The sequence below is a fragment of the Calliphora vicina genome, chromosome 4 (genome assembly GCF_958450345.1).
Source record: "Calliphora vicina chromosome 4, idCalVici1.1, whole genome shotgun sequence".
Classification (NCBI taxonomy): domain Eukaryota; kingdom Metazoa; phylum Arthropoda; class Insecta; order Diptera; family Calliphoridae; genus Calliphora; species Calliphora vicina.
In genome coordinates, this window is record NC_088783.1 from 97,958,721 (window position 1) to 97,982,407 (window position 23,687).

Here is a 23,687-nt window from a genome sequence, read left to right on the forward strand (position 1 = left end):
ATTAATTTTTTTTAAATTTTAATGAAGATATTTAATACAAGCCTTTTTTCATTGATATTTTTGAAAAAAATAATTAGTTACGCCTTTTTTATATTAAGCCATCGATATATAACTAGTTGATCGCCCCGGCTTCGCCCGGTAGCATTTACTAATGTAAGTTCTTCAAGTTTCTCCAACCAACGCACACCAGCCTGTTGTTATTTATTTGCAAATAAAATATCTAAATTTGTACTGCATACTTTAGGGATCTTTTTTATTACAGTTGACTGGACTCACAAAAAAAAGAGTTTCCGAGTTTTACCCGGAATTTTTGAATTTTTTCTTTACAAACCATATCCTGAAAATTTCGAATCGAATAAAAAAAATCAGCCAAATCGCTCCAGCCGTTCTCACCTGATGACATTACATATTTATATATATAGAACTTTAAGCAGTTTTTTTCGTTATATTAGCGACAATAATTTAAGTTGTGTTTATTTAATCGATAAAGTGTATTTGCAATTGCAATTCTTCTTCATCTTCATCTTTTGTAGCTGGAACTATCGTAAAAATAATGGAAACACAATTTTGTTTAATTAACTTATTAATATTTACAATAAAATATAAAAAATAAGCTGAAAAATAGGGGAATTTGAAGATTATACTACTAATTATTCACCTGGAAAAAGTACTTATTTTTTATGATGTCCCAAAAGTAATCCTTTACATTTAGGCCGGAAATAAGTTGTTTTTTTAGTAGAATTATTTATAAAATTATGTATTTACTAAAAAAAATAAATAAAAAAAAGTAAGTCGCAGCCAAGTGTCGAACCAACAACCTTCCGATTGCTAGTCAACGTTGTACTCACTACACCACTGGTTAATTATTTCATTGTGTGTCAAATAATGGTTTTCTGCTTTTCGCTTATTTTGATATTTTGTAGACAGAGATGTCATATCTTAAACAATTGTTAAAAATAAATTACTGAATCACACTATCGTTACTGCAAGCGATTATTTATGTCGATAAACATTACGATTGTCGGTTCGTTACAAGTTAGTGAACAACCTTCCGATTGCTAGTCAACGTTGTACTCACTACACCACTGGTTAATTATTTCATTGTGTGTCAAATAATGGTTTTCTGCTTTTCGCTTATTTTGATATTTTGTAGACAGAGATGTCATATCTTAAACAATTGTTAAAAATAAATTACTGAATCACACTATCGTTACTGCAAGCGATTATTTATGTCGATAAACATTACGATTGTCGGTTCGTTACAAGTTAGTGAATCGCACTACTGACTTCAACCTACAGCGAATGTCGTTAAAAATGTTACTGAATAGCAAATTCGATAAATTTTCGTTATATTTATTTTAACGATACGATTATCGTTATAAAAGTTAGTGAATCGCAGTACTGATCTCCGTAAAATATGTATTAAATTCATGATTGAGTTTGTCTAAATATGCTTTTATTAAACATCATGAATTAAACTCTTAATTAAATTAAATCAGCCGTATGCGACTTTTGCACAACGAAATTTTATACATGAAAGCCATAATAGAATCTAAGAAAAATATTTTTTTGTTAAAATAAAATTGGAAAATAAATACGAGTTTCCTGAGTTCTTCGAAACCCCCTAACATGTTTATACGGTTCTCTATAGAACCTTGGACACCCATTTGAGAAACGTTGTATAGAAAACCCCATATTAAGAAAATATCACAACAAATTTGTTTAATCATAAAAATGACCAAAGTGATCGATAAATAACCGTATTTGTATTTTTGTTATTATTAGGTACACATTAGTGATGCCAATCCCGAAATTTTTTTTCATAAATCCCGGAAAATTATGAGATTTTAAATATTTTAGAAAGATTTTTTAATCTCCCAAAATACCTAGAAAGGGAGCAGCAGGTCTCCCTTGCATTGACAGACTTTTACACAAGTTTATTAATCAATTTGCGTTGACTATGAACGATATTTTTCGTCAGCCCCATACATTAAATAATATGAATATAAAACAATTAAGAGTGTTAGTCCCCATTTACACAGTAAGGCTGGGTTTACACCATGATTTTTAAAACGTCGTTTTTCTTAATTCCCTTTTGAAGTTGCTTCCAAAAACCTTTTGCGTTTATACGATGAATTTTGGTTTCATGTCTTTTTTTGCTGTCAGGGTTGATTTTTATGGTTTAATCGATTAATTTTCTTTATTAAACTTCAAAATAAGAAAAATAATAAAACGTAACAAGAAGAAAAGAAATTAGTGTAAAGAGAAATATAAAAAAGACACGAAAAACACAAATCGAGTCTATTTGTTAACCCCCCAAGCTTCTCTACACCTTTCGCTTACAAACAAAAAGAGACGTCTCATGTAAACGGAGTGTAAGATTTTTCTCGCATAAGATTTTATTTTTCTTCTTTAAACTTGCATTCGCGTTTACACACAAAGATTTTTATTGCAGACAGTTTGCTAATTAATGTGCATGTTTCTGTGTATGTAGGTATTACGAACGAAAACACAAAACGAATTTCAAGTACATCAGAGTGTGTACCGCTTTCTATTCCTCTTGCCTATAAAGCTTTCATGCGAGAAAAGTCTTACTGTGTAAACGGCGACTTATATTCGGCTGTGCCGAATCTTGTATACCCACCATCAATATGTAGTTTTGGTCTTCTATGGGGACTTGAATCAGCATTTATGAATGAATGACTATCGAAATTTATGTTAATATCATTATACACAAATTATTTATTGACAATAAACTATTTTTCTGATATAGGGGTATATTATTATGGACTGGTCCTCACAAAAGTTGGTAGAAGGGTTTATTTTCATATATAACTTGTTTATTCAATTTTATCACGATATTAATTATTATAAGACAATTATGAATGTTCAAGTTATTTTCTGAAGGTGACTAGGGACAAATGTAGCCCGATTTCCGCAATACTTTACTGTACTTAGAACTTATTTTGTCTAAAAAATACACAACAGTGTTCCCAGCAGTTAGGACTCTTAAAATTATACCCGGAATTAAATAGTTAATGTTTTAAAATTATAATTGTTCTTCTGAGAAAACGGTGGATTTATTAATATTTAGAGCTTCTATCTTACGACTTTTAACCTTTTAATATCATCAAAATGATGATAGTGATGTAAAGTAGCATCCACCCTTAATTTTTATCCGGTGCACTTCGCTACCCCTATCCTAGTAAAATTAAAAAAATATGAATGGATTTCTGATACAACCTTACTACGTTCAATGGTATGAAAATAACACAGCAAAATATAGAGAATCTCTCAATTACAGTTTACTTGATTGGTATGGGAGATACCACTCCACTGTTCTGATCCCACCCATTTTTATGTATTTTATATAAAAAACAATTAAGAGAGCTATATTCGGCTGAGCCGAATATATTATTGAAGATTTCGATCCCGAAGATATCTGGGGTCTTCAGAAAATTGATTTCAACAGACGGACAGACAGACAGAAAATAGAAAAGAAAAAAAATACATACATACAGACAGACAGACGACGATGAAGGGTATAATAACTCATACCAAGCTTTACTTTAACTTTCCTTTACATGGGAGGGGTCATTCCTACTAAGCCGATCACTTTTAGCTAAACTTTGTAAAAGGATAAGAAATAAATTCGTTTTTAGCTAATTTCCGTAGAATGGTAATAAATTGATTGATACACATTTTAAATACTTTAAGAATTATAGATCTCCAGATATTCGAAATTAATTATTTAAACATTGCAGGCATGGAGAATTCAGGCAAAACTAATTTGCAAGATTTTTTTTCGTGGGAGAAGCTCTGTTCACTTCTAGACGATAAATTAAAGGATGTCACTAGAAAATCAGACTTAGTGGAGTTAAAATCTGATATTGAAGAGTTAAAGGAAGAAAACAAAAAATTCAAAAAATGAAGTTAACAAACTAACAACTCCTTTGGAATATATTGACCGAAAATCACATTCGGCGAACGTTTTTGTAAATGGGGTTAGTGCAGGTAACATAATTGCTGCTAAAAACGAATTTTCGAAGTTATGCTCTGAGGTTGATATTAATATTATTGCAACACGAATTATATCTGGTGGTAAATCATTTTGCTTCATGTTAGAAAACAGTATGCAAGCATTTAATGTTATCTCGGCATAAAAGGATTATACAGATTGGAACAAAATGTGCGTTATAATCTGAGAAAATTAAGCAAAACTATACTAAAGCATAATAAAAATCTTAGAGTCAGACTTGGTGAATTATGCATTTATATAAATAATATTAAATATACGTGTTCCAACGGTAAAATAATTGCAAACTCTGTGAACAATGCTGATTACTTAAGAAATTTGTTAATGGAATGCAATTATGAAGTGCAAGTTTGTGTATACGAGGTTCCTGCCAGCAGAGCTACACAAAAAGAAACAATATTTTCACAATAGCAATACAATTCATTTAATTTAATCGCTTATAATGTAGCAAATTTAGCTCAGTCAATAAATTTTGGAAACTTTTTAACATTTTTAAATAAATACGATGTTGTTTTTTATTTTTGAAACTCATATAGTAACAGACAAACAACATAGTTTTGCATCATATTTTAAAAATTATACAGTACATTGGATACCCGCTAGTAAATTACATGGCGCAGGACGAGCAAGTGGTGGCTGTTTATATGGGTTCAAAAAAACATTGCAAAAATTATACTCTTTTAAATTTATAAATATACAGTGTAATACAGTACTACATTACTACATTATTCCAAGATATTTAAACTGTACAAGTATTCTGGCTTTGCGAAATTTTGTCAGCAAGGGGTAATTCGGTAAATGATTATTGCATATGTTCACACAATTTTTTGCAATACATAGAAGATTTTTCTATTCGTACCAAACCTTTTTCAGATCACATGCCTTTGTGTATAAAAATAAAATGTCCAGGAATGGTACACAAGAAAATACCACATTGCCTAGAATGCACTGGAGTGACCACAAGGCTTCCGAGTTTGTCAACAAGCTTACAGATCTAGCCATAAATGTGGATTAACAGACAAATGTTACATTATTGATCCAATTTTAGACTCACCTATGGAATTTTGCGAATTGGTTTCAGTTATTAACAATTTAAAATGTAACAAATCTCCAGGTGAAGATTGTATTACGTATGAATTTTGTGATTTCTAAGTCGATCGGTATACTTTAAGGTGGGTGTTAGACAAATATTTTTGGGCGTTACAAACATCTGCACAAACTCATTATACCCTCCCCACTATGGGGAGGTATAATGCTACATAAATAGAGTCTTTAATATGCATCAACACAGACTACCTCGGATTTTAGCTGAGGCTATTTTTGCGCAAAAATCAACTGGGCTAACGAATGGTATAACCTTAGACTGTACCTTCAATATACTCCACATAACCTTAATAAACCACTGTGCTCTGACTGGAAAATAATATTGCAAGCGCTTGAAAGAAAAGAACGCAATGAAAATGTATATAAAGCAACAAACTCGCTACATCATGACTTGTACTGTCATCTCAATTTTAGTGTCATGCCACTGCTCGCAAACGATTTCTCAGCCTATAGGACTAGTCTGATAATAAAAGCTAGAGGTGGATTACTTAACCTTAACGCCAGATCATACTCTAATAATAATGTAACTATGTGCTCTTTATGTAATCTAAATCAAGCTGAAGACACATATCACTTTGTTGGAGTTTGCCCAATATTCAAAGAACTGAGACTGAAACATTTTGGAAAAGTCCAATTTAGTTTGGAAGAGGTGATGTTTATTCTCAATGGGTATAACTTTCATTCATTATACATATTATACATAGAATCATCCTTAAAATATCGCAGATTATTTCTAAATGAATTTGAATAACAATTTTTAATTATAACAAATGTCAAATCAAGTAATCTTTTTGTAAATTTTAATTGTAATTGCCAATCTGGCTCACAACATTTTGTTATGCCATTTATAGATAATACTATTGTAAGTTGTAATAATTTGTACATAAATAATATTCGAAATTAAATATTTACTTTGTATAGGGTGTGCCACGCCCACTATTCCAATTCCGAAAATTTTCAGTGAAACTATGCAAAATAATAAAAGCCATTTAGACATAGTTTTAAAAATCTTAGAATTATAGTTCACAAAATATTTAAAAATAACTATTTACTTGCCACCTGTTCCGATTGGTTAAACTTCATGCAGTGATAAGAAATTGATTCGTATAAAGATTAAATACCGTCACAATTGTATATTTGTGATATATTACATTTTTTCTTTGCAAACTTGAAAATTGTATTAATTTTTGCACTTTTTAGTTTTGTTTATATTTGAAATCATATGTTTTAAACATATTTTTATGTTGATATTTTTTACTGGACATTTTTTGTCATTTTGGACAATAAATGTCCAGTAAAAATATCATGTTCTCTAGCTACGAACTGTCACTTTTAACACTCTCTTGCTCTCTCGTTACAAGTTTTTAAAAGTAAACGAACGGAATCCCGTAACTTCCAGTCAGTGTTGTCAGATTAGGGGATTTTTCCCCAAATTGGGGATTTTATTTTGTAAATGGGGATAAATAATTGGGTTTGGGGATTTTTAATTTTTACGTTTTACTTTTCGTATTTACGGAATTGTTCTATTTAATTTATGTAGTATATACGATTTAAAGTGTAATAAAGAACTAAGATTAAATGAAATGATTTATGACAAAATACATCTATGCCTCGTTTCGCTAGCAGTAAGAATTTAAAAGCTATCAATAATTGCGGGTTTCATCATACTAGTGAATGGTAGAAAAGCTAATAATCGATTTTCGACTTTTCGATCAACCATTTTCATATCGCTTTTTACAGTCGATTAATCGAACCCAATAATCGATTTTTTAATAATCGATCTGCATTTTTGGGAACTATAGCAAATGACCCATATACGTTATAATTACGGAAAAAAACTTATTTTGGGAGAGTATTATAACTCATTTATTGAAAGGTTCTCATTTTATAAACGCAAACATTTGACAACAATTTTGTGGACAAAATACTCCGAGCATAAAAATCGGAGTATATAATCGGTCACGAAAAAATCGTTTTTAGACCCTGAAAATCGATTTTCGACCATAATCGTAATCGATTTACATAAGTTTAGATTCAATGGATTTGGGATACAATTTTGAAGAAGAAATTAAAAATCAACCATTGATTTTGTCGTTTAAAATAAAGATGACTTGTTTTTATGTAAATTCTACAACAGGTAGTGAATCACGTTTTTGATTTTATAAACCAACATCATATTTAACTTATATCATAGGTCACTGTGAAAGCATTGCAGTACAAATAAATTACAATGTAAAAAAATGAAACTATTATTTTTAATGGGAATTTTTGGGGATAGCACAAACTGTTTTTTGGGGAATTTCGGGGATGGAACCCTGCTTCCAGTGATAATTTGTACAAATTATCAAGTACGTGAACACTACTAATGTTGTTTAACTGTTTCTCTTATTTATTTGCAACAACAAATTGGACAAACATACATTGCTTTGTTTACTTTTTAGCTTGAAGGTAACAACTTTTCATGCTTATGGCTCCTAAAATACTAAACCGATTTTCATAAGATATACATATATTCAGCACATCTCCGAATAAATAAACATTTAAAATGGTATATTTTTTACCCTAATTGAATGTATAATGTGAGCGTAAAAGGGGTCTAAAGAAATCGACTTGCCTATTAATATTATGATATATATTTTGGGTCATTTGACACGTATGTGACAAAAAAATATATTTTTATTAAAACCTTGGATAATATGCATATAAATATGCATTTTGAAGTAAAATATAACAAAATATGCATTATCAATAAAATATGCAAAAATATAAACAAATCGATGCCATTTTGCAGCAAAATGTGCGATTCGGATAGATAACACAGGGCAACAAAATCGAAAAAATTTTAGAGGCTTTTTAAACCACTACACAATTTTGATGTATTGTTCCAGCAGTATGTATTGTTCCAGCAGTACAAATATGGTCCAAATTTTTTTGATTTTAAAAGCAGATTAAAGGTTATGTAAATTGGAACTTTTTTAAGTTTACTTCAATAATATCGGACTAACCCTATTTGAGTTATAATAAATTATGTGGAGAAACATCTACAAAAATTCTCAATTTTAGAAAAAACTTTTTTTTAAAAAAAATCAATCCATAGAATTAAAAAATATTACTATTTTTGTACTTAGGTAACCATGATGCATCATATCTATATAGTGGTTAGTGAAGCCTTTTTTTGCTGTTGACCTTGTAATTAGTCTACATTTTATACATAACTTTTAAACTGGTATACCAATTTTTACATGATTGGTCTCATGGTACTGTACGCTTTTCTAAAAATCCTCTTACTATAATCATAGCATATGTACTCAATACAAAAGTTATAAAATTTTCAGTTTTGTTATGGATTTCTCACTGTTATAAAGTTCAGAATACGGGTATAAATATGAAATGTTTTTGCTTTGTTATATTTTTACTTAAATATATTAACGAAATAAATAGTTATTATTGTTGAATTTGAGGTTTTTGACGTTTAACTAAAATCCCGAAGTCCCGAAAAATCTAAAATCTCGAATCCTGGGATTTGTAAAAGAAATTCCCGTTTGGCATCCCTTGTACAAATGCAAATCGGTAAGCAAATGATTACATACATATATGCACAAAAGAAATGTAAGAAACTCTAATTGGTTCGCATTAATCAATCAACCACAAAGTATAATGTATCAACAACGACCACGTTATATAGTCCGACTAAACAAATTAAATGTTAAATAAAAGAAAAAAATAGTGTCACTCTTCCAAAATGAAGACATTAATATTTAAAATATAAAACAAATTTAAAATAAAATAAAATTTTTTATCACTTTAATTTAGTACATAATTGAAAATATTTACATACATATGTACTTGGATTACAGAGAGGAAAAAAGTGTTTTTGTTACTACCCACAAAACTTACTTTGAAATATACATATGGGGCATTTCATGTCAAGTGAACCATCTTTTGAAATCGATGTCTTCCGATCGGGATGAAATTTGCACCAAGGTTAGCTCTATTGGATAGTAACTCAGACACAATTTTTCAACAACATCGGTCGAGAACTCTCTGAGTTATAGGGGGTAAAATTTTGACAATTTGGTCAAACAGGGGTTTTTTCTTATCCATGTAACTTATTACCTATTGTTCTTAGCAAAATGTGTCCCAAATAGTATAGATAGCTATTTCTTCGATCTTTCGAAAAAAAATATTTAAAAAAAAAAATAAAAAATTTTTAATATTTTTTTTCCGAAATCAAAAACTTTTTTGACTTTTTTTTAAAATGCGTCCTTTTTTTTTTTTTTTTTTTTTTTTCTTAAAATAAAGTTTAGATATTTTCCTTGAACACCTACTTGGTCGCTTAGTGGGATGCGAGTGGGATATCTATCAAAATAAATATTTTGTAACTCGAAACATAAAATTTTTGACTTTTTTTGCAAAATCAAAAACTTTGTTGACTTTTTTTTTTCAAAATGGACCCTTTTTTAATCTTTTTTTTTAGGTCAAACAAAAGCTTAGATATTATCCTTGAAGACCCTTTTGGTCGCTTAGTGGGATGCGAGTGGGATATCTATCAAAATAAATATTTTTTAACTCAAGACTTACAATTTTTGACTTTTTTTTTTGCAAATACGATTTTTTTTCCAAATGGGCCCTTTTTTTAAAATTTTTTTTTTTGTCAAAAGAAAGCTTAGGTCCATTCCTTTAAGATATTTTTAGTCCCTTAGTGGGATGCGAGTAGGATATCTATCAAAATAAATATTTTGTAACGCAAGACATACAATTTTTTAATTTTTTTTTGCAAAATCAAAATTTTTTTCCAATATGGGCCCTTTTTTAATTTTTTTTTTTTGCTCAAAAGAAAGCCTAGGTCCATTCCTTTAAGATATTTTTAGTCCCTTAGTGGGATGCGAGTGGGATATCTATCAAAATAAATGTTTTAACACAAAAATTGTATGTCTTGAGTTACAAAACATTTATTTTGATATATATCCCACTCGCATCCCACTAAGCGATCAAAACCATCTTAAAGGAATAGGCCTAAGCTTTCTTTATAGCAAAAAAAAATTACAAAAAGGGCCCATTTTAAAAAAAAGTCAAAAAAGTTTTTGATTTTGCCAAAAAATCAAAAATTGTATATCTTGAGTTACAAAATATTTATTTTGATAGATATCCCACTAAGGGACCTAAAATATCTTAAAGGAATGGACCTAAGCTTTCTTTTGACTAAAAAAAAATTTTTAAAAAAGGGCCCATTTTGAAAAAAAATTCGAATTTGCAAAAAAAAAAGTCAATAATTGAATGTCTTGAGTTACAACATTTTTATTTTAATAGATATCCTACTGACATCTTCCTAAGTGACAAAATAGGTCTTAAAGGAAAAGACCTAAGCTTTCTTTTGAGCAAAAAAAAATTTTTAAAAAAAGTCCCATATTGGAAAAAAATTTCGATTTTGCAAAAAAAAATTAAAAAATTGTTACAAAATATTTATTTTGATAGATATCCCACTCGCATCCCAGTTGAAAATCACATTGCATGGCGTTGCATTTTTTATGCTCGCTACTGTACATCACTAAAACATAGTGTGTGTGAGATATTATCGACACTTTTTATGGTGTTGAAAGGCCTATCGATGCCATTATGTGTGCACATCGTTCAAATGTTCACCGCATGTCCGAAATGTCAAATGTTCTATGACTCTGAAATATAAATTAGGCTGAATTTGAATAGTGGCATGTGTTATGTCTGTGGTTTGTGGCTTATTCGACTAGACCTGCGACTTAAGAAAACCCCACAAGAAAAAGTTTAACCGGGTCAAATCGCACGATCTCGGTGGCCAGTTCACATCACCTCCACGTGAGATGACTATGCCCTCAAATCGAGTTTTCGCATAATAATTTGACTGTTAATATCCGGCCATTTTCAAAAATGATCCAATTTATGAACGGCCACTAGACTATATATATATGGGGCATTTCATGTCAAGTGAACCAACTTTTGAAATCGATGTCTTCCGATCGGGATGAAATTTGCACCAAGGTTAGCTCTATTGGATAGTAACTCAGACACAATTTTTCAACAACATCGGTCGAGAACTCTCTGAGTTATAGGGGGTAAAATTTTGACAATTTGGTCAAACAGGGGTTTTTTCTTATCCATGTAACTTATTACCTATTGTTCTTAGCAAAATGTGTTCCAAATAGTATAGATAGCTATTTCTTCGATCTTTCGAAAAAAAATATTTTAAAAAAAAAATAAAAAATTTTTAATATTTTTTTTCCGAAATCAAAAACTTTTTTGACTTTTTTTTAAAACACGCTATTTTTTTATTTTTTTTTTTTTCTTAAAATAAAGTTTAGATATTTTCCTTGAACACCTACTTGGTCGCTTAGTGGGATGCGAGTGGGATATCTATCAAAATAAATATTTTGTAACTCGAAACATAAAATTTTTGACTTTTTTTGCAAAATCAAAAACTTTGTTGACTTTTTTAATCTTTTTTTTTAGGTCAAACAAAAGCTTAGATATTATCCTTGAAGACCCTTTTGGTCGCTTAGTGGGATGCGAGTGGGATATCTATCAAAATAAATATTTTTTAACTCAAGACTTACAATTTTTGACTTTTTTTTTTGCAAATACGATTTTTTTTCCAAATGGGCCCTTTTTTTAAAATTTTTTTTTTTTGTCAAAAGAAAGCTTAGTTCCATTCCTTTAAGTTATTTTTAGTCCCTTAGTGGGATGCGAGTAGGATATCTATCAAAATAAATATTTTGTAACGCAAGACATACAATTTTTTAATTTTTTTTTGCAAAATCAAAATTTTTTTCCAATATGGGCCCTTTTTTAATTTTTTTTTTTGCTCAAAAGAAAGCCTAGGTCCATTCCTTTAAGATATTTTTAGTCCCTTAGTGGGATGCGAGTGGGATATCTATCAAAATAAATGTTTTAACACAAAAATTGTATGTCTTGAGTTACAAAACATTTATTTTGATATATATCCCACTCGCATCCCACTAAGCGATCAAAACCATCTTAAAGGAATAGGCCTAAGCTTTCTTTATAGCAAAAAAAAAAATTACAAAAAGGGCCCATTTTAAAAAAAAGTCAAAAAAGTTTTTGATTTTGCCAAAAAATCAAAAATTGTATATCTTGAGTTACAAAATATTTATTTTGATAGATATCCCACTCGTATCCCACTAAGGGACCTAAAATATCTTAAAGGAATAGACCTAAGCTTTCTTTTGACTAAAAAAAAATTTTTAAAAAAGGGCCCATTTTGAAAAAAAATTCGAATTTGCAAAAAAAAAGTCAATAATTGAATGTCTTGAGTTACAACATTTTTATTTTAATAGATATCCTACTCACATCTTCCTAAGTGACAAAATAGGTCTTAAAGGAAAAGACCTAAGCTTTCTTTTGAGCAAAAAAAATTTTTAAAAAAAAGTCCCATATTGGAAAAAAATTTCGATTTTGCAAAAAAAAATTAAAAAATTGTATGTCTTGCGTTACAAAATATTTATTTTGATAGATATCCCACTCGCATCCCACTAAGGGACTAAAAATATCTTAAAGGAATGGACCTAGGCTTTCTTTTGAGCAAAAAAAAAAAATTAAAAAAGGGCCCATATTGGAAAAAAATTTTGATTTTGCAAAAAAAAATTAAAAAATTGTATGTCTTGCGTTACAAAATATTTATTTTGATAGATATCCTACTCGCGTCCCACTAAGGGACTAAAAATATCTTAAAGGAATGGACCTAAGCTTTCTTTTGACTACAAAAAAAATTTTAAAAAAGGGCCCATTTGGAAAAAAAATCGTATTTGCAAAAAAAAAGTCAAAAATTGTAAGTCTTGAGTTAAAAAATATTTATTTTGATAGATATCCCACTCGCATCCCACTAAGCGACCAAAAGGGTCTTCAAGGATAATATCTAAGCTTTTGTTTGACCTAAAAAAAAAGATTAAAAAAGGGTCCATTTTGAAAAAAAAAAGTCAACAAAGTTTTTGATTTTGCAAAAAAAGTCAAAAATTTTATGTTTTGAGTTACAAAATATTTATTTTGATAGATATCCCACTCGCATCCCACTAAGCGACCAAGTAGGTGTTCAAGGAAAATATCTAAACTTTATTTTAAGAAAAAAAAAAAATAAAAAAAAATAGCGTATTTTAAAAAAAAGTCAAAAAAGTTTTTGATTTCGGAAAAAAAATATTAAACATTTTTTATTTTTTTTTTTAAATATTTTTTTTCGAAAGATCGAAGAAATAGCTATCTATACTATTTGGAACACATTTTGCTAAGAACAATAGGTAATAAGTTACATGGATAAGAAAAACCCCTGTTTGACCAAATTGTCAAAATTTTACCCCCTATAACTCAGAGAGTTCTCGACCGATGTTGTTGAAAAATTGTGTCTGAGTTACTATCCAATAGAGCTAACCTTGGTGCAAATTTCATCCCGATCGGAAGACATCGATTTCAAAAGTTGGTTCACTTGACATGAAATCCCCCATATATATATATATATATATAACATATAAGTTAACATATATTTATCGTTAAGAGATTTGACACCAAATATTCCAGAGGTAGAGCATGCGGAGGCTCGGCAATTTTAATAAAAGCTCGAATCAAACACTACTTAATGTGTGATTTTTGCGAAGATTATCTTCAAGCTACTACAATCTGACTTGAAGATTTTCATCGAAACTTAGTGATTTCATCGATATACTCACCCCCTAGATTTTCAATTACAGAAAGTCAATATAATAGATTTTTTAAATCACTAGGCCCCCGTTTCCTGGCTGCTGGCGATTACAATGCTAAGCACACATTCTGGGGATCACGACTGATTACCCCTAAAGGTCGTGTTTTGTTCGATACAATTTCTAAAATGTTTTTGAATGTGCTTTCGAGCGACCAACCTACTTACTGGCCTACTGACCCACGAAAAATACCGGATGTTATTGATTTTAGCGTGATGAAAAATATCCCTAGAGAAATGATTCAAATTGAATCCTCGCTGGAACTATCTTCAGATCACTCACCCACTTTTGTTACTTTATTGAGCCCCCTAGAAATTGTATTCCCAGACTGGTAATTTAGCGATGGCAGGCACAAGTATAAATTGGCTCAAATATAAAAAATACCTCAGTACACATTGCTCGGAAAACATACCGCTAAGAACACCAGAAAACATCGATCACTCTCTTATCAATTTCGATAAAAATCTCAAATTGGCTGCTCAACATGCTACCCAAACCCCCCGACAAATCAGATATAATAGAATTAATGATGTCGAACGGCTCTTAAATGAAAAAAGAAGAGTTCGAAGAGAGTGGCTCTTGGAATTTCGAAAAACGGAATCATCTAATAAATAATCTGTTTGTTAATCATTTAAAAAAAGTATTTACACCGAACACATCAAACGAAGCAATGAGTTGCCACCTGTTGTACCCCATTTTGGAGCAGCCGTACCCCTACGTTTTGAGATTCGAGAGATCGAAAATGCTATTGTTGATTTAAACCCCAAGAAAGCGCCTGGTATGGACAAGATCAGCAACAAGATGCTTATGGAGCTACCCCGGGTAGCAATAAAAATAATTCTTTATGTTTTTAATGCTATATTACGACTTGAATATTATCCTCCAGAATGAAAGGTATTACTGGTTACCATGACACCCAAGCCGGGAAAAGATCACACAAAGGTGGAATCATACAGACCCATCAGCCTATTGTCTTATATATCAAAGCTATTTGAGAAGATACTTATGAACAAGTTGTAACCGATGTTAACTGAAAACAATTGTATTCCGAATCATCAATCAAGAAGAAAACACCGTACTATCGAACAAACCCATAGACTTGTAAATATGGTGAGAAAAGCGTTTGAAGAAAAGAAATACTGTTCCGCACTCTTCATCGACATCTCTCAAGCGTTTGATAAGGTATGGCATGCTGGATTAATATACTAATTGAGTCATAATTTACCCGCAAACACACATAAGCTGTTGGAAAGCTATTTAACTGGTCGAACATTTAAGGTTAAAGAGGGAAACTTTTTAAGTACTACACAACCCATTGAAGCTGGAGTCCCCCAAGGCAGTATCCTGGGACCTTTTTTATATTTGATGTATTCGTCTGATATGCCAACTAACAATCGCACTCATACATCAACATTTGCTGATGATACTGCTATTCTAAGCATTCATGAAAACCCTCAAGAAGCGTCGCGTTACTTACAAAATCACATATTTGAATTAGAAAAATGGTTAAAACAATGGAAAATTAAAGTCAACGAGCAAAAATGTACACACATAACATTTACATTGCGTAGAGATCATGCCCCCCTATTCATATCAATAACCAAACAATAATTCAACAATCGGAAGTGAAATACCTCGGAATACATCTCGATCGTCGTTTTACATGGAAAAGTCATATAGATGCAAAGTTGACTCAAATGAAATTGAAATCAATTCAAATTAATTGGCTTATTTTAGATTGTAAACTTCTACTTTATAACATGATCATAAAACCGATATGGTGTTATGGCATACAGTTATGGGGCACGGCCTCAGCGTCAAATGTAGAAAAGATCCAAAGACGCCAAACAAGTTTCTAAGAATGATCACAGTTACCCCCTGGTATATAAATAATGCGAATATACTCAAAGATCTAAACGTACCCCTTGTAAAAACTGGATCACGAAGAATGCAAAAAAATATTTAAAAATGCTTGAAATTCACCCAAACCCATTGGCCCGCAACATATTAGTTAACCGTGGCCACACTCGAATAAGAAGGAGGGACACAGCAGACCTAATCTAGAAGGAAGAATGCCAATTTAACCAAAACAACCATGAATACAAAATGTTTCGTCCAGCACTGGCCTCAGCGTCAAATGTAGAAAAGATCCAAAGACGCCAAACAAGTTTCTAAGAATGATCACAGTTGCCCCCTGGTATATAAATAATGCGAATATACACAAAGATCTAAAGGTGCCCCTTGTAAAAACTGAGATCATGAAGAATGCAAAAAAAAATTTAAAAAAGCTTGAAATTCACCCAAACCCATTGGCCCGCAACATATTAGTTAACCGTGCCCACACTCGATTAATTTTTTCGTCCGGCACTGGCTGGACTAATTAAATAATAATTATTAGATATAAGATTTGTACCACTTATTGTTAGTTCATTAAATAATGAAGATACAATAAATAAATGAAAAAAAAAATAGTATTCGAATTTTAAGAGCAACTTTTATATAGGGCATAATATCCACATTTAACACATTTCGGGAGTGTATAATGTTTATCACTATATTAAAATTTCCTAGTGAGCTAAAAATAAACCATATTTGGCGATGTGATACGGGTATAAACTTATATAAAAAATCGTTTTTAAGACAGTATTCTAAGAAGGAAATTCATCGGAATTTGTCGACTGTCCTTAAAACAACACATATCTAAATTTTGAATCAATAATCACTTGTGGTGGCATAGACATATGAATTACACTGGGTTACTTTTAATTTTAGAAAAAAAAAACTCTTGTTGTTTTCATATTTGGGGGAGCTGGTGTTTGATTTTTATATGTAAATGCGATTATTTATTCACACGACTACGAATTTATCTGCAAACACAAAAAAATTGTAAACATTTTAAAAAATAATAAAAATGACTTTTTTTAATTTTAAAAATATTGAAATTTATATTTTTAACTATATTCGACGTTAAAATGTATTACCGAGAAAAATCGTTAACTTCAAATAGTGAAAATTAAATTCGTTAAAGCAACCGATATTTTTCGTTACTTAACGACATCGATAGGAAAATATAAAAAGTTACAGAATTACGGTGCTGGGCAGTCATTTGATGCTAGTCCAAACCTAAAAACAATTATATTTAAAAACGTTTTCAACCCACCTTCCTCCATTTCGAGAATGTTCTAATTGGTGGGCCAATTGCATTCAGCAGTTTTGAAGTAGCTTCCCAAACATTATCAACACTTGCCTTTGTACTGCCAAAATTAGGCATTCCGCGTGCCACTTCTGGATGCTTTTCCATTTCTGATACTAGTAACTCAAATTTTAATAGTATTTAATACTTTATATGTATGTATATACTATATTACAAATGGTTATATTTACTTACATTGTTATGTTAAACAATTCGTTTAAATATTTATTTGTTTTTATTTAATAATATTTGACCACTTTTTAAACTAACGCCAAGAAAATTGAAGCGTTCAATTTGACAATCAAAGTGACAAAAAAGCAAGCGTTGCGTTGTATAAAATGTACAATCTCAAACAATTGCCTTCACAATAACGTAAGAACCAGATGTTACAACTCGAGCAGTCACTTGCTTGAACGCAGTTATTTGCAAACTGTAATTTAATGCAACGCAAAGAAAATGGAGGCTTTGCGTTTTATAAAATTAGGGCCATATGTACAATTTAAAAAAAATAAAATTTTTACAAATATAAAAGTTTTACCCCATATGCATAAAAAAATTTTAAATTTATCGAAGGTTTATAAATCATATTTTGTATGGAAATTTTGTTTTATAAACCTTTGATAAATTTAAAAATTGTTTATGCATATGGGGGTTAATATTTTGGACAAATAGTTTTAGGGTCTCCCAAATGTACATACATATCGTCCCCTAAATTGCATTTCTGACTAACATTTCAATAATAACACTATATAACAAAATCAAATCTTTTCCAAAATTACAGGATCAGACCAATAAATTTTGATAGAAATAAGACGTACATATATCGGCGTTTTGAAAGTTTACATCTGAATTTCATTTGAGGGGGTTAAAGTTTCCCAAATCTGGCACATTCTTTTTGTTAATCGGCATAAGAAACCATGCGATCCTTACATTTTAGGTATAAAATGTGTTCAGCAAATTTATGTAAAATGTTACGGAGAACATTTTTGTAGAATATGTTAACCCTCTAAATCCTCAAGGCATGGGTCTTTTTTGTCCTTCTTTAAAAAAAGAGCAAAAAACACCATTAAAACAGGGATTTAAGGGGTTAAAATGTTCCGCAAAAATATTATCCGTGAAATTTTACTATGAGTCCCTGAATACACCAAAACGGAAAATTCAACCAGAAAGTCAGATTTCACATTTATTAAGAATTTTATTTTTAAGTACCCCAAAAATTTTTCATGACAAAAAAAAATAGTTAAAATTTAACTAAAAATCACTAATATCTTTATTATTTTACCTTCGATAGCAAATTTAGATAGGAAGTATTCATTAATTACATTTTTTAGCTCTAGGCAATTTCACTTCATTACCATACAATGTAAATTACACTGGTGTTGTACAGTGTAATTTACAGAAGAAGCAAAAACTATGCTAATATAACGAATATATTTATGTACATACATATGAATAAGAGTATTAATACCAGTAATATCAACAAATAATTACACTAGTTTACAAATCAAACATTTTTGTTTGCTCATGGAATGATACTTATATTTTTGAGAAGAGCTAGAGACGCTAGCTAATTGACAATTTTTTGTTTCCACCTATACGTCAAAATTTTGAGATATATGGGTTTTTATTTTTCACCTACCCTGAGTACTACTAATGTATACTGTAGTGTACCGAATTGTGGTAATTAGGTATTTACACTCGGACAATTCAAAAAAAAAAAATTAACAGGAAAAAAATAAATACTGTTTAAAAGTACATATTTTTTGTAGATAAACGTTTATAAATCGCTATTAAGTACAAAACTCTAAAGTAAAACCTATTTTAAAATGTTTTCTAGAAAGTGTAAAATAAACCCAGACCATTTTTGTTTTATTTGCGGAAAATTATTCAGTTAAATCGAGGTTTTCCTATAACACAAACACTGCAAAATGCTTAATTATATTATTTTGGATTCCCCGTGTCAAATCAGGATAAAAAGTGGGTCCCTCATTCGATTTGCACAAATTGTAGTGAATATATTCCAGGTAAAAGGAACATTAAAAATGTCAGTTTGGTTGACCCACAAAAATAGTTTTGCCACCACTCCACATTAAATTAGGTTTAATGAAAAATTTCGTAAAAACTTTAGATAAGACAAAACCAGCATTTCAATATTTATGCAGCGAGTTCCCGAGTCTTTCTGAGGCTAAATTACAAGAATGGCTAAATTACAAGAAATATTTTGGATGGTACCAAATTTGAGTGTCTTTAACCGATGTTGAAAAGGCAGCATGGAATTCTTTTAAACTTGTTGTTCAAGAATTTTTGGGGAATAAGAAAAGTCAAAATTACAGAGATATTGTTGCGAATTTATTACATAATTTTGAACTGATGGGTGTATATATCCCTCAAAATTCACTTTTTATATTCTCATGTGGATTTTTTCCCGGAAAACATCGGACACATGAGTGACGAACATAGAGAGAGTTTCCATGAAATTTGAAGTTTTTCGAGAGGAATTATCAAGGTTTTTGGGATAAGAATATGCTAGGAGACTAGTGTTGGAGTGTCGTGAGGGAGACAAATGAAAATAATTATAAAAAGAGGACTAAAACATTTCACTTTTAATTTTGTTTGTCCTAATTTAATGTACATTTTTATATGTTCCGAAGTTAGAAGACCTAAATACACAAATCCCCATATGTTTCAATTCATGAGCAAAAACCTTGTAAACTAGTGTTATCTATCAGTTCAACCCATTGTTATTAATTTGAATTATGATCATAAGTGCAAACTTATAAGTATTTATGATTCATCAGTGTATTTTTAAACTATTGATAAAATTTGCGCTTTAACTATGTAAATTTTTATTTAAACATTTAATTTTCTGTAAAATTACTAAAATGTTGAAATGTTATTAACGCTCTTTGAATTTTATGTGACTCTATAATATAGACGAAAAAAAAAATCGCTCACAATTGCAGGTATTTACATACTATAGAGTCTATATGTATGTAAATACCTGCAATTGTGAGCGATTTTTTTTTTTCGTTTAAATAAAGTAATAGCATATATTGCAGAGGATCTAGCAATGATCGTATTCTATGAATAGGTGTGTTCACCTACTTTCTAGTAAAAATTATCCAGTAATTTTATTTTAAAGAGTAAATCAATAAAGTACCCAAACAACAACATCTAAATAGTTGTAAGTTTATAAAAAGATTTTTTTATCAAATAACAAATTCAAACAGTAACAAGTCGTCCCCTCAATAAAACTATAGTGTATAGGCATTAAAGGCCTGCACAAGACAACATTTTGTAGAAAAATGTCTTACTTCAAAATTTGATGCTTTGTTTTGTTGTGTCGACGCGCACATCATGTTGTTCAATGTCATCGCGCCGCGAAAACCGTGTTGTGCCATGTCATGTCTATAACTATTGATGATGCTGTTGTTATGTGTGGTAGCTTGAATTGAATTGATGTTAACAAGTGTCGCATTGTTAGGCAGAATAAAATTGCATAGCAGAATGAAATTGTACATAACTGCTGAACTGTGAAAATCTGAGAACTATTATTATTTAGCATTATATATTTTTTTTTTTTAATATTTAGAACAAATAATATAAGGAATTTTAAAAAATATAAATAATAATGTGTAACACAGGAAAAAAAATTCATAATTGGAATGAATTTTTTAATAAATATTATTAATCGAACATGAATTTTTTCCAAACTTTTTTCATTCAGAATAAGAACATGTTCATAAATATTATAAAATTGTACATGAAGGAAATTTTTGTTTTTTTTTACACAAATTTGTTGCTATTTTATAATAAATTGCATTATGTAGTTCAAATATTTTTGTATAATATCCCAATATTGGCCAATATTTCTAAATGTATCGAAAAGTCTGAAACGTAAATAATATAATTAAAATTGATTTCTCAAAAATATTTTCTCATTGTATAGCTGAAAATCATAAAAAAATTAAATATTTTCCAAGAAAAATTTCAAACATTTTTGAATAACATAAAAATATACTAGAAAATTTAAATAATTTTGTTCAAGCGTCCTAGATTTTATTTGAAAACAAAAAATAGGAAAAAAAAATTCTGTGAAGTTACGCAATAAATGCCCTACACTTTTTCTTCAAATCGTTGGGCAGTTGCATTTGTTCCATTGGAACATTTTCGTAGATTTATATTTTTGTAGCAATTATGCCGCGAATGATTCAGAGACACTTTATTACATTTAAACACGTTTTTACAACGGGTATAATAAACTCGTTTGTCTTTAATATCATTAAATATATTATAAACTTCACCGTTAAGGATGCATTAATTTAATTTTCTTTAATTAAACACCGTCTAATAGGCCAATTGGCTTTGTTCATGGAGTTTTATTTTATTTAGCAATGTAATTATTAAATGTCCCGTTAATAATATTCGAGCGGTTGTACCTAAGTCAGGTAGTATTTAAAATAGTATGTGAAAAACATTACATTTTTAATTCCATGAAAATTATTGGCATTTTATGGCTTATATTCCACGTATTCCTTTTTAAGTAATAATATAACAGGTAATATTACTAAATATTGTAAAATTTTCCATAACAACATTGAAAAACCCATTGGTGTACTTTCGTATTTTTATTTTGACCTACTATATAATATAAATATAAATTTCAGTTGTATTTATATAGTAAATTTTTTCTTATTGCACACAATAAATACTACAAATGAATTGAAATCATCTCATACAAAAAATGTCTCATACATGATTTAATTGACTTGAAATTATTTTCCATGTCATCCATGCATCTGTTAATTTTTTTAATGTTGTGTGTGTTATGATGTTAAAATCATGCTGCATTTGTTTTTTGTTTTGATATACATTGCCTTTGCGTGTTGCTGTAGGTAAAAGAACATAACATGACATGACAAAAGCATCATGTGACAATTGTCTTCGTGTTAAACAATGCAGCTTATGCAGGTCTTTAATAGGCATATACACCATTATTTTCTAATTGCATAATAAGAATCTACATAACTGATTCTATATGTGGTCAAAATTTGTTGAAATTCTACTTCCATAAATTTGGTTAAAAGATCAATTGAAATATTACTTTTGTTCCAGATGTCTACTAACACATAAATTTTAAACTCAATTATTTCGAAATAGCAAAAAATTTATACACTGTTGTTTTATTAAGGGGACGAAGTAAGAGTGTTATATTTTTCAGATATAGGTAGGGAGGGGTTATATTGCAGAAAGATTAGGTCCACATAAACTTTGTTTATGTCTAATTTCATTACGATATTGATTATTAAAAGACAATTCTGAATGTACAAGTCATTTTCTGGATATGGAAACTTCATATAACTTCAGGATTGCCACCTGATAATACCTTAACAAACTTATTTATGCTTTAAAACTATATATTATAAAAAATATTAATAAAATATTTTTTTTTAAATGATAAAGCTTCGACATGTATTAAAATGTTAAGTTGACATTGCTTTATATAATTTTCATCAACAAACTCTTTAAAAACAGATTTAATGGATTATTGTAACAAAAAGAAGGATAATGTAGTGTTTTTATAGTAAGGCTCACATATTGGTCGATGTCGATGACAATATGGAAACTCATTAACATAAACAATATTTAAAAAGGATTGAATTCCACCAAATAAATAATAGAGACCTTTAGTTCATTAATTAATGAAGATATAATAAACAAATTTAAGAAATTATATTATGAAATGAAAACAGAAATATATCAGAAATATTAATTAACTTCTAATGTTTTTTCTAATTTCTTCTAGAACCTATAGAAGAAAGTCACGAAATGACTGATGAAAAATTCAATAACAAGGAGGAAAAGAAAACCGAAAATCGTTCATTTCACTTCACATCAAGCATTGAGAAAGTTAAGGATGTAAGTATAATTATCATTAAGTGAAATGAGGTTGTATATCATAATTGGAACTATTGGATGGAATAATTGAAAAAAAAATCATTAGCATTAAGGTAGTTTATTTTTTTCCACTGAAATGTCAATGCCAATTAAAAATTCCCATGTATGTTGTATTGTGATGTAAATTAGACAGTAATTTGTGGTGGCTATATGCATTTTCAGAATAATGACAAAGTGAGACAAATATAAAATTTGTATAAATTATATTTTACATCTTCCTAATTTGTTTTTATTGAAATTCATCATTATTTTTGTGTTGGGTATTAGAAAATAAATCTCATTTATTAAAATAATTCAAATTACTTAGTATAAATAAGTTATTCAAACATTTACAAAAATTATTTATAAATCAAACAATTCGAAATTTGTTGCTACATATTTAATTAAAGTTCTCTGAAATAATTACTATGTAATAGTGTAAAAATTTGTTAAGCGGTTCAAAAGTTATTTACCATTGAAACTGCACAAATTTACACCATTCTTATTTAAAGTTTAACCTCAATAGAATCCAGACCAGTACTGCGATTCACTAACTTTTATAACGATAATCGTATCGTTAAAATAAATATAACGAAAATTTATCGAATTTGCTATTCAGTAACATTTTTAACGACATTCGCTGTCGGTTGAAGTCAGCTGTTACTTTATGCAGTTTTTC

General features: G+C 29.6%; 1 protein-coding gene across 3 annotated transcripts in view; it reads left to right on the forward strand.

Annotated features, from left to right (window-relative positions):
* Positions 1-23,687, forward strand: part of Socs16D (Suppressor of Cytokine Signaling at 16D) — a 96,913-nt gene that overhangs the window by 65,162 nt on the left and 8,064 nt on the right. For all 3 annotated transcript variants that reach the window (XM_065507353.1, XM_065507352.1, XM_065507354.1), the window contains exon 5: positions 22,878-22,990. In XM_065507353.1, the coding sequence (XP_065363425.1) occupies positions 22,878-22,990 (113 nt within the window). The remainder of the gene's footprint in view (positions 1-22,877; positions 22,991-23,687) is intronic.